Genomic DNA, 12,848 nt, shown 5'->3' with positions numbered 1-12,848 from the left:
AACACTGAGGTTAGAGCCAATTTCTAACTTTTGACAACAAATCGAACAAAAAGTTCCATGTTGGAAAATTTTTGTTCTCATCATTTTAATTACGTGTGATAATCTGCAGGTGTTCCCTGCAATTGGGAAGTCATGTGGCAAATTTAATGGAATTATATTTTCAGAAAAGAATTACCAGTCATCTAAATCTCTGAAAGGTTAAAACTATAATTCTGGATTTTTTTTTTTTTTTTTTTTTTGCTTTGCTCCACCTTTTTTTTTTCCCCAGTCTAGTAAATGCCCCAGGGCTCTGACCCAGCCTTAGAAAAACAGCCAGTAGAGTGGGTTCATGAAAAAGAAATTATCCAATTATGGATTAGCAAAACTGTAACAGTAATTCAGTGACAAAGAAAAGGAACACCCTGAAAAAGTGTGTATATAAGAGCAGAAATCCATTGGCTCTTCCCTCCACCTCTCACATTCCCTGGGACGAGCTAAGCTTTGCAGGAACAACATGTCTTGCTCTTCTCGCATCTCCTCCTCCAGGGCTGGGAGCAGCAGTGTGTCCGCTGGTAGAAGCAGCGTCAGCAGTGGAAGCAGATGTGGTCTGGGGGGTGGCTCTGCCAGAGGCTTCCAAGGAGGAACTGGCAACTGTGGCCTGAGTGGGGGACCTAGCAGTGGCTTTGGAGGTGGCTTTGGAGGTGGCTTTGGAGATGGCTTTGCAGGAGGCTTTGGGAGCTGCTCAGTAAGAGGTGGTCTGGGAGCAACCTTGGGCTCCAGGAGTTGCTTTGGTGGGGGCTCTGGATTCAGCAGCGGTGATAATAGAGGTTTCTACAGCCATGGAGGTGGCATGGGAGGTTGCCTGAGTGGTGGCGTTGGTGACGGGGGGCTTTTCTCTGGAGGTGAGAAGCAAACTATGCAGAACCTCAATGACCGCCTGGCCAATTACCTAGACAAGGTCAGAGCCCTGGAGGAGGCTAACACTGATCTGGAGAATAAAATCAAGGCGTGGTATGACAAATTTGGGTCTGGGTCTGGAAATGATGGCTCTGGAAGAGATTATAGCAAATACTATTCAATAATTGAAGATCTCAGGAACCAGGTAAGATACTATCTGTGATAGGCTAAGTTTCTATGATGTATCTTTCACTTTTAGTCAGATCATATGCTGTAATGAAAATTCAAAGTCAATGAGTTATTTTAAAATATAATTGCTTGTTTTTTATGTAAAATGGTACATGGTATGTCTTAATGATGACAGCTCACTATGTGACATCTAACCGCATTAATTTTCTGATTGCATCTCAGCTTTGAGTATTTCTCCATAAGGGTAAAATGTATATATCATGCCAGGCAGCTAACATGTATATATAAGACTGATTACAAAGAACCAATTAGTTAAATCTAATTACTTTATGGCTAATCCTAACAGATTAACACATTTTAGTGTCTTAGTAGACTTAAAAGAGTCCTTCCGACTATTTTTCTTCCTAGAAAATCTGGTACAAATACTGTAAAAGGAGGTAGTGAAACCAACAATGTTTAGCCATTGTTGTAAGGGAAATATTTTTTAAAGGCATTTTTCTCTAAGTGAAATTCAACCTCTGTACTACGTTCTGAAAGAGCTCATGGAATAACTGATCTTCCAAACAGTGAAAATCCACAGAAGGGCTATGTTCTGTGCCTATTCCTATAAATGTGCAAATTGTTACCTTTTTTGCAGAAAGATATAATCCTAAATATACAGGTATCATTACTATGTAAGTTTGCAAATCAATTCCCCATTAAGAGCTGGTAACACAGAAAACACCTGCCTTCCCAGGCAGGCCTACAGACACAAGGCAAAAAATCATGAGTGAACCATTCATTAGTATCATCTTTTTCTAGATCATCACGGCCACTGTTGAAAATGCTGGAACCATTTTGCAGATTGACAATGCCAGACTGGCTGCTGACGACTTCAGACTGAAGTAAGACACATCAGACTTGAAAACAAGTGTGACAGGAAAAAATAAAATCCAATCCATTTGCTTAAAAATTTTTCTTAATATCTTTCTGGGGATCATGACCTAAATTCAGTTCACAAACATCCCAAGGGTAAACTGTAGAAACCATCATTCCAGGAAAAAAAAATAAAATAAAATAAAAGAGGAGACAAGTTAGGGATGAGGATTTCATCATAAAATTATTAGACATGATTAGGGCTAACATCAGACTTCTGTTTTTCCTTATGGGGGAAAATCATCAGAGAAAACTTAGTAACCTTCATTTATCAAAATGTGTAGAGGTGAGAACTTGCTCAATCTGTAGGAAATGCAGGGGATTCTTTGAAAGGTGTCAGGCCAGCTCACTGCTACCTTCTTGCTGCCCCTTTTAGGTATGAAAACGAGCTGTGTCTCCGGCAGAGCGTGGAGGCCGACATCAATGGCCTGCGGAAAGTCCTGGATGACCTGACCATGACCCGCTCTGACCTGGAGATGCAGATTGAGAGTCTCACTGAGGAGCTGACCTATCTGAAGAAGAGTCACGAGGAGGTTGGGACCAGCTCCACAGGAGTGAAAGCCCTGACTTCCATATTTTCCCCCACATCTGTTTTATAAGGATAAACTCAATGAATTTCCCACATCTAAAGACCAGAAAAAGAGTAATAATAAGCATAGTATATCTGAACTTGATTCCCCCCCCCCCAGGTGTCCTAGTTTCAAATTCGCACTAGCTCTGCACATTTTCGGAAGTTGTTGCTTTCCTATTAGCATCACGGTGATCTTTTCTCCTTGGTGTTAGGAAATGAAGAGTATGCAAGGAAGTTCTGGAGGGGATGTGACTGTGCAAATGAATGCTGCCCCAGGAACCGACCTGACCAAATTATTGAATGACATGAGGGCACAGTATGAGGAGCTGGCTGAGCAGAACCGCCGGGAGGCAGAGGAACAGTTCAACAAGCAGGTATCTCCTCTCTGTGGGGCATCTTGAAGCCTGCAGCTACACACTTCTGCTCCTTTCATGGCCTATAAGAAATGCATTTTATTTCTATTTAGAGTGCAGCCCTGCAAGCACAGATCTCTACTGATGCTGGGGCCGCCAGTTCTGCCAAGAATGAGATAACAGAACTGAAACGTACCCTGCAAGCCCTGGAAATTGAGCTTCAGTCCCAACTGGCCATGGTATGTGCAAATAGCTTTTCAAAATCTCCAACAGGGAGTTAAGCAAATGCACTTTTTTTTCCCAAGATGTTCACTAGTCACATGATAAAAGTAATGTTATGGAGAACTGTACCATGGTTCTAGAAAGCATAAAGTAGTTAATCTACTCTATTTCCATAAAATATTTAATCTGAAAAGATAATGCCAACAAAAATTTTAAAAAGCAATGATTAATCAATAGAGGTTGTTATTGAGTGAAAGCACACCTCTAGAACCATATAAAATTGTATATTTTTTAAATCATCCATTGACTTATCTTCATCATGAATTTTTTTATTTGCTTTTTCTCATAGAAAAGCTCCCTGGAAGGGACTCTGGCTGATACAGAAGCCAGCTACGTGACTCGGTTGTCAGAAATTCAGGTGCAGATCAGCAGCCTGGAGGAGCAGATCTGCCAGATCCGGAGTGAGACCGAATGCCAGAACACAGAATACGAGCAATTGCTGGACATCAAGTCCCGCCTGGAGATGGAGATCGAGACCTACCGCCGCCTGCTCGATGGAGAAGGAGGGTAAACGAAAGTCAGAAATTGGCCAAAATGCAAACCATGCATTTTTTTTTTTTTACGAAGCTGAAAAGAGACACTGAGGTTGGAATTGTAGTTTTGAAGTAATAAAGTCACAGACACGGTACAATCAAAAGATATCCAGGGGCTGGAGATATAGCTCAGTTGGTAGAGTGCTTGCCTCGTGTGCACAAGGCCCTGGGTTCAATCCCCAGCACCACAAAAAAAAAAAAAAAAAAAAAAAAAAGCACTAGGAATGTGGCTCAGTGGTTAAGTACCCCTGGGTTCAGTCCATGGTACCAAAAACCAAAAGAGATATCCAAAGCTCCATCATGGAGAATCCCCAGTAGGGAGGGTTTTTTCCTACCTTTGCAAACTGCAAAGGAAAACACAATTCTTCTTTTCTCTAGAAACATAGGATCCAGGGATTTGGTATCGGGTGACTCAAGATCTGGAAGCTATTCTGGTCAAGGAAGAGGTAGACTTTTTCTTTTTTTTTTTTTTTTTTTAACATTGATGATAATTTTTGTAATTTTTAAATTTTACTTTTAAGTAAAAGCATGGTTTGCTTGTCATATTAAAATGCATACGATTATTTACATAATCCTACCCATAGAGAACAAACACACTTCGTGAATATAATTGAATTTCTGTGGATTTGCGTTTCTGTGAGTTTCCAGCCTGACCTTGTCATCCCATGATTTTTCAGATCCCAACAAGACGAGAGTCACTAAGACCATCATAGAAGAGGTGGTGGATGGCAAAGTCGTCTCATCTCAAGTCAGCAGTATTTCAGAGGTGAAAATAAAATGAGCGATTTCCAGGTCAACAAGAGTGTCTTTCAAAGAAAAAAAAATCAAGAAAGACACAAGTGAAAAAATCACATCATTCTAAGTCAATCTTCTGAATATCTTCATGGAAACACTTCAGTCTAGAAATAGATGACTAGCCAATTTTTCTGCATCCTCTTATTTCTTTATTAGATTGCTCTTGAAAGTTGAAATGACAGCCCTGCTCTAATTGCTTCTAGGCTTCAATAAACTTACTCTTGCAAGTTAACAAAATCGTTGCTGAATGTTTTTTCTTTTCTTTTTTTTCTATTTTATTTTACATTTTACACTCGCTAGGTAAGTCTAACACTGAACTATGCTCAGGCTCTCTTACTGAATTTTTTAAGAAAACCAATATCTTACTTAGAAATGAGCCTCTCAATTGTGATCTAGCTGCATCATTATGTTACTAGTATTAATTCATTATCGTGTGCCTTCTTCATAAAATTAGTATTATAGACATCTTGTATGTAGGCATTTTTGACATTGCACAAGAATTGAGTGGCACTGTATATTAAATTAGACCTCAGTGTCCCTAACACTGCAGTCAACAACTCAGCACACAAAAAAGGATGAGATCATTTGAACAATCAACTTATCAACAGTTAACGCCCTATTTTTTGTGTGTCCATCAGGAAAATGGGGCATTTCATAAGGAAAAAAAAAAAGAAAGAAAGAAACATCAGTTATGCCTCCTACTGTGGGAAGCTTATGCTGTAGGTGGGGAGGAAAGTCGAAACACAAAGAACATAATAGGAATCAAGAGGAGTGAATAGGAAAGGACTTGATTTCACAATATTCATCAGAAATGCCACAGGAATCAGACATGTCGTGTTTGTAAGATGTTTTGGAGACGAGCCAAATAAAGAGCCTTGGGAAAAAAGGTTAGATTATGACATGGTACCAGGTTTCTTTTTAATACATATATTTTTAGTTGTTGATGAACCTTTATTTATCTATTTATATGCGGTACTGTGAATCAAACCCAGTGCCTCACACATGCTAGGCAAGCACTCTACCATTACTCAAAAAATGCAATGCTGTCTTAAATCAAACATGTTTCTCATCAAATCATTACAGTAAATGAAACCCTGAATATTTCTCTTCACTGGAAAATTTAAGAATACATAATGAAGAATATGGACCAGCTGATACAACTTGGATGTTTCCAGAAATGGAAACCTGTTCTATGTAGCCTCCAGTCCCTAGGGCCTTCACAGCTACACCAAGGAAGCCTGTCTCCATGGGTCTTCCCAGATCTAGTCTTCTAGCTGTGGACCCTGCTTTCCTGGGACCTGTATTCATGGCCAATAGTATCCTCATATCAGGGCCACAGTATGAGGCAACTCTAAAAATCATCTGGAGTGAGAAGCCTCACTCTGTTTCCTTGGCCCGTGTTAAGATGCTGCATTTGTACTAAAGGACTGTTCAGAAACAGAAACATTCAGTTCATTTGTAGGTTCCAATGTACTGAGACACAATAGAAGCTGTTGCCAAGAGCATCCTTGATTTTTAATACCAACACTATGGAACCATTCTGGATCCTGAAGTGTATTTGGAGTACGGAATAAAAGGTTAAGAACAGAGCATTTATTATTACCTGTCCTAAAATTATTTCAGAATGAAGTAAGAAGAAAACGTCTATGTTGAAACTTCATTGTCCAACTCGCTGGTCAACTTTTAAGCACACGTTTCTTCTGAGTGGACATACACATGGAAAGGAAGATCCAGTGTCTACATGTCTATGAATTTTCCAGAGACTCATAGGGTTGCTCTTGTCTTTTTGACCTCAAGGGACAATGGACAAGAAGGGTGAGAATTCTAGAAGTGGCATCTGTCATCACAGATTAGAAACAAGATGTATAGCAGGCAGCACAAAGGAAACAACCAAAGGATTCAAAGCTCTAAGGAAAGAAGTCCAAACTTGCCTAATGACTTCATGGAATTAAACAGCGTTCAGACAAGAAGAGGCAAAGGGATGGATATAAATCACCCAAAATGTAGCTCAAGTAATATATCCAAGCAACCTCCCCAAGTAAAAAAACACTCAGAGTAAGAAGTCACTTTTAAAAATGATAGTGGCTCAGATATGACACGTGCGTAACAGAATAGATTGATCCAACCATTTTAAAAGCAACTTAATCATTCATAATATTTATGTCTACATGAAATGATTGGGTGGAAAGAAGCAAACACTGGAATAACACTTCAGCCACTTTTTAAAAAAACATTAGTACATAAATGGCATAGAAAGGACAAACACAGGGTGCATCCCAGAACTGTCATGCGTACAAAACTTAGGCTCCTAGACAGAAGGAGAGAAGAGGTGTTTGTTTTGCTGTTCTTTTACAAAGAACATGAAAGCTTAGGGGTGCTCCCAACAAAACTGCAGCTGGACATGCAGTGTGTGGCTCAAATTTGCCTCTTAATGACAAGTCGGGTTGGGCAATGTGTCCCCCAAAGCTTCATGTGTTGGAAGGTTGGTACTCAGTGTGACAACGTGGGGAGGTGGGATCTTTAAGAGGCGGGGCCTAATGGGAGGTCTTTAGGTCAGTTTGGTGGGATGCCTTTGGAAGGGGACTGTGGGGCACCAGTTTCTCTCTGACTTCCAATTTTCAAAGCAGTCTCTCCTCCTACCTTCACCCCCACCATTGCTATCTGCTACATGGAACTGCAGCCAAAGAAGAGTCTCATCAGAACTGATATCATGCTTTTGACTTCCAGCAGCCAAAAGTTTGAACTTAATAAACCTCTGTTCTCTAGGAAGTTTTCCTGCTTCAGGTTTTTCATTATAACTAATAAAAACAGACTGTTATAGGTGGATCCAAGTGATCCAAAAAGGAGGAAAGCAAATTATACGTATAAAAGCAATATTGCCGTAGCTACTAGAGGGGGGTGAAGATTACAAAAATGTATTGTTCACTATCCTATAAATGTACACCTATAAAATGCAATTAAAAGGTTACACTGACTTCTGAATAAATTGGTCAAGAAATCATTCACAACTTTTAGGCAAACTTCTTTATCCTTCTCAAAATGGATGCAAGAACTACTCAGAAGTTCCAGAGTGGAGAAGAGCTGAGACTCAGTTCAGAAACACAGGTTGGCTGTCAGCTCATGGGTACAACTAGCCAGTTCAACGACAGATTCTTTCTTCTAAACTACCCACCCCAAAACTTGCCCAACATTCCAGAAACAGTTTTCTAGAATGGGTAACAATCAAAGATAAGTTGTAGATCTATAATATGGAGTATTCTAGAGAAATTAAAAGAAGAAGGCCACTCAGTTTGGGAAGCTAGTAAATACTTGTCACAATTGTGGGGAGACGAATTTCCTCAGTAACCAATCATTTTTTATACCAAGACCTGTTTGATTCCTTAAAGACCCCGAGCCAGACATCTAGTATATGTGAAAAAGTGTTTATTGTGGTGTTTTCTAAAAGAGAGAATACATGACAACAGCCTGAATATTCATCAATAAGGAAATGATTGAATAAACTATGTGCCTCCAGACACCAGGATGTAATGCAATTTTAAAAATAAACCTGACCAGTGTGATTGTGCATCATGTACAACCAGAAGAATGAAAAGTTATACTCCATTTATGTATGATGTGTCAAAGTGCATTCTCTCATATTCTACTGTCTTATATAACTAATTAGAACACATTTTAAAAATCTGTGCTTATTAACTTGATAATATATCCACTCCATTTTGTTACATGAAAAAAGCAAAATACAGAGTTATCACATTGTTTAAACAAACATACTAAAAGGAGAGAGGAGAAGCCCAAATGTTTTTGTATGTGTTTGTATGAACATAGAAAAACGTGCCCATGTCCAAAGGTTAACAGCGATGACCTGGTGAGCTGGTAAGGAACTGGTGAGCAGCAGAAGAAGACTGCTCACTTTTTTTTTTGGGGGGGGGGATCATCTTTCAATTGCTTGCCCTGGTCCAAGGAGTAGAGGTTACCTTTGTATTTAAAAACAAATTAGAAAACGTATAGCTGTATATGGTTCCACTTGTGATATAAAAGCATCACAATAAATGAATAAGTCTTTAATAAGTCTGAAAACTTTTTGAGAAAAACAAAGGAGGAGAAGGAGAAAAATTAGAAGGGGGAAAGAAATTTACATTTCATGAGCACTTACTAGGTATATAAATACTTGGTTTGCTTTATTTCACTTAATCACAAACCCTAGTTAGGTATTACTGTTCCTTTTTACAGATGAAGAAAATGGAGCTTAGAGAGGTTAAACCATTTTTTCCATGTCACACAGCAAGTGAGGGACAACATTAGAATATGAATCCCACTCTTCCCAATTCCACAGCTGTGTTCTTTCTACTCTACCAAAATCAATGAATTCTACTGTGTCACATCCTAAATTCACACAGTGACCCACTCTATGAAAGTTACCCCCAAAGTTTCCATTTTTCCAAAGCTGCTTCTCCACAACCTGAAATAAAGAGGCAAGCTTCAGGATTTCTAAAACAGTTTTTCTATCAACATGGAGAGGAGAAAGCTGCTGAAGTCAGAGAACAGAAGAGTTAACAAGAACAACCTAAGTGCCAGGTGCAGTGGTGCATGCCTGTAATCCCAGCAGCTCAGGAGGCTGAGGCAGGAGGATCGAGAGTTCAAAGCCAGCCTCAGCAAAAGGGAGATACTAAGCAGGTGAGACCCTGTCTCTAAATAAAGTATAAAATAGGGCTGGAAATGTGGCTCAGTGGTCGAGTGCTTCTGAGTTCAATCCCAAGTATTCACCCCCACTAAAAAATAAAAAATAAAACAACCTAAACCTAAGCTCAGGATGAAGCCAGGGTACCTATCAAATGCCCCTTTGGCCATTAAACTGAAGCAGGATTCCAAGTCAAGGGCAAAACTAGAGAGACCAGCTTTCTAAGTAGGACAGGAGCATCTTCAGAACGGCACATTGGCAGCCCAGGTGGGGCTGAGTCAGAGGGACAGAGTTTACAGAAAACTAGATTTTTATAAGCAAAAAAAAAAAAATGTGCATATCATACGCAATCTAAGCAAAAACCATTCTAAAAATGGGTATAGAAATAAAGTGGCAGGAGATCTGCAAAGGATTTTGTTTAAAAACGAAACAAAAAAAGAAAAGAAAAAGAAAATTCGTTTTTGACTTGTATGTCTTGAGAAATGTAATCACAGTTTTCCAAGCATTCTCTCTCATCCTTGTAAAACCTTTACCAACACATTTATAACTGAGGTTATTAACACCAGGAGTTTGCTGACCTTGAGTAAAGAACTTTTTCATAAGTATCGCAACCTCTGTCAATTAATTAATTAAAAACACCCTCATCGTGAGAAACACAATGCCTTTTGGCTTTTCTCATTGCTTGCATCTATCTGCAAATATACTATTTCAAATGATTTTTTTTATTAATTTGCCTAAGACCAAGAAGCCATATTTTTAATTTTCCGTGAAAGTTTTTTATGCAAATGAGGGCTTTCTTGCACCCTATGAAGATGAAGTCATTTTTTTTTCTTTCCCCACTGGGTGTTCCACACCCAAAAGTTTCCATGAAGATCCAGTATCAGCGCTTGTGATTTCTATGATAATCCTAGCAACATAAAAATCAATAGAATTTTAACAAGTTGGGCGGCGGTTTTTAATTTAGCCTCCCACACAGAACAGAAATCCTTTCTGAAACTTTATTCTAGATTGTTCTCTGAGTTGAAAATGCCCAGAGCTTGGAAAACTCATGACTTTGAAAGGCAGCCCATTTTAGTAAAGACAGGTGCCAGGTTAGAAATGTTTTCCTTATTTTGAGCCAAACCTGTCTCTCTCTGTAATTTCCAGCTCTTTGATGCTGGTTCAGGTCTTTGAGCTATTTAAAAATGCTTATCTGTCTTCTTTTTTCTAGACAAAAATCACGATTTCTTTGGCCAAGTCACACTCACAAACTCTACCTAACTGGGACTTTTGCAGAGAAACTTCCTGTTTCATCTGATGTTTTGTTTTTTTAACTCTCAAAGAGGTTTTGTTTTGTTTTGTTTTGTTCTCCCATGGTACTGAAGATTAAACCCAGGGTTTCATGTATGATAGGCAAACACTCTGTCATGGAGCTACATCCCCAGCCCTATTGTTGTTGTTTTTATTATAATAATTATTATTATTATTATTAATGTATGAGACAGGGTCTCATTAAGTTGTCCAAGCTGGCTTTGAACTTGAGATCCTCCTGCCTCAGCCTCCCTGCAGCTGGGATTACAAACATGTGCCACTTTACCCTTAGAACTTCATTTTATTAATTTTACTTAGTTTACAAGATCTTGCTCATTTGAAGCCATCACTTCAAGCTGCAGTCTCTTTTAACATATATTTTTACTTCTCTCACTTAGCATATTAAATATATTTTGTGTTATTTTTTAAAGCAACAACAAAAACTAAAATACACATAGTATTTCACCAATAACCCTACACTTGCTAATGACAACAAATGTCAGCTTGATATACATGTTTTCTAAATATATCATTTGAATATTTTGTCAAAGATTAAGTGTGGTTTCAATTTTAACAAATGTTTGAGAAATGTTTATTTAATGAGTAGAGGGTTCAAAAACATAGGAACAAAGATGCACTCTCCCTTGAAGTAAAATGAAGCAGAGGACAAAGAAAGAACATCAACTGACACCAAGTTTATCTACCAAAAAATACAATCTTTCTGTGTGTGGCAGCTTCTATCAAAGATGAGAGGAAGGAAGGAAGGAAGGAAGGAAGGAAGGAAGGAAGGAAGGAAGGAAGGAAGGAAGGAAGGATCCTCCATCAATCTGTGGCTTTATCTCACTGTCTCTGACAGCACACGTTTATTATACAGAAAAATTCATTTGATAATAAGGAAACAATGCTGGGGGGGGAGGGGAGTCCCCATGATCACCAAAGAAATGCCAAGAGAACGAGTCACAGTCACCGCAGAACCTGAAGAAATGTACACGTTTGCTTTTGAACACTAAATCAACCACATTATTATTTTGTACCAATTCCTCCATTCCTCTTTAACTTTCTTGGGGGTCCTACACTTTTGTAAAATAAGGACAAAGTTACTTATCATTAGTCACTTCAAAATTCAAAGGCAGGATTTGAGGAAATTTTTAAATTTTATTTTCTGACAATTGACAAAATTCTAAGGGGAATAAATAAGAACATTAAAATAAATCTGACAATTTCTCTTCCTAAATTTTCTTCTAAAAGACTCCCCATATTTATTGTACAGATTACAAATAAGCTAAGGATTCACCATTATTACTTCATGAGAAACCCTTAAAATCTCCAAAATTTCAAATAATTTCATCTGAAAAGATGGAATTTTTATCATGTAATTCCAAGGTAAAATGAATCATTATAAGCACAGCTATAAAAGTGATCAAAAATATGTGGAGGCAAAAATTCCATAATGGAAAATCAAGTTTAATTAGGCTGATATCATATAAATATCAGCCACTTTCTTTTTCAGATGTAAAATAATAAATACCAGACGTGGGGGTTTTGTACCTTTAAGTAAATAAGATGCTTTCTTATGTATGAAGATGTGAGGAAAAAAAAAGAATATTTTACCTTAGATTAGGTAAAGAGAAGTGATGGGTAGGGAGAGGAAGGGATGGGGGGAAAGGAAGGATAGTAGAATGAAATAGACATTATTATTACTGTGTGTATATATGTGACTGCATGACCAATATGAGTCTGCAACCTGTACACTCAGAAAAAATGAGAAATTATATCCCATCTGATTGAAATGTAAGATATTTCAAGGTCATTGTACTGTCATGTGTAATTAAAACAAATTTTTTTAAAAAGTGAAAAAAAAGATGCTATCTTGGGTTTAACAAATAATTAATAAAATATTAATATTAATAATCCTTAATGTATTAATAATCCTAAAAATTCCTAAAGTGATTACATCAGAGAAGAGACAACCAACTTTATCAACTAGAAAAAGGAATTACTAATTGATAATTCCCTGAACATCCTTTAAATGTGTGGGACTTTGCATGGTTGAAACCCCTTCATTATGTCATACTCTGCCCAAAAAAATCAAGTCCATGGCCATTACATTTTGGTCCTTGGAAAGGAAGAATCTGTAGCAGGGAAATGTGGTAAAGTGGCTCGTGAGGTGGAGATTTTTCTAAAAACTTTGGAAATACCTACTTGAAGGAGTTGAAAGTGGGCTATTGTCTGGTAATGAGACTAATGTGAAACCTGAGTGGCCATCTCACAGTGTACCCAGACAAGGTTCAAGCTCTGGAGCAAGTGAATAGTAGCTTAAAGATAAAATTGTAAAATAGTATAGGAAATTTCAACCTGGCCGCAGA

At 38.1% G+C, this 12,848-nt stretch overlaps 1 protein-coding gene across 1 annotated transcript; it reads left to right on the top strand.

Annotated features, from left to right (window-relative positions):
- Window positions 1–493: 493 nt before the first annotated feature.
- Window positions 494–4,500, top strand: KRT24 (keratin 24; the record flags this gene model as incomplete). The annotated part of the gene is made up of 8 exons (XM_081272101.1): window positions 494–1,081; window positions 1,867–1,949; window positions 2,357–2,513; window positions 2,764–2,925; window positions 3,018–3,143; window positions 3,476–3,693; window positions 4,098–4,165; window positions 4,397–4,500. The coding sequence occupies 8 exons, from the start codon at window positions 494–496 to the stop codon at window positions 4,498–4,500; spliced, it is 1,506 nt and encodes a 501-aa protein (XP_081128227.1).
- Window positions 4,501–12,848: the final 8,348 nt, after the last annotated feature.

Source organism: Spermophilus citellus (genome assembly GCF_964194105.1).
Source record: "Spermophilus citellus genome assembly, chromosome: 17".
Classification (NCBI taxonomy): domain Eukaryota; kingdom Metazoa; phylum Chordata; class Mammalia; order Rodentia; family Sciuridae; genus Spermophilus; species Spermophilus citellus.
This window is presented reverse-complemented; position numbering and strand designations above follow the sequence as displayed.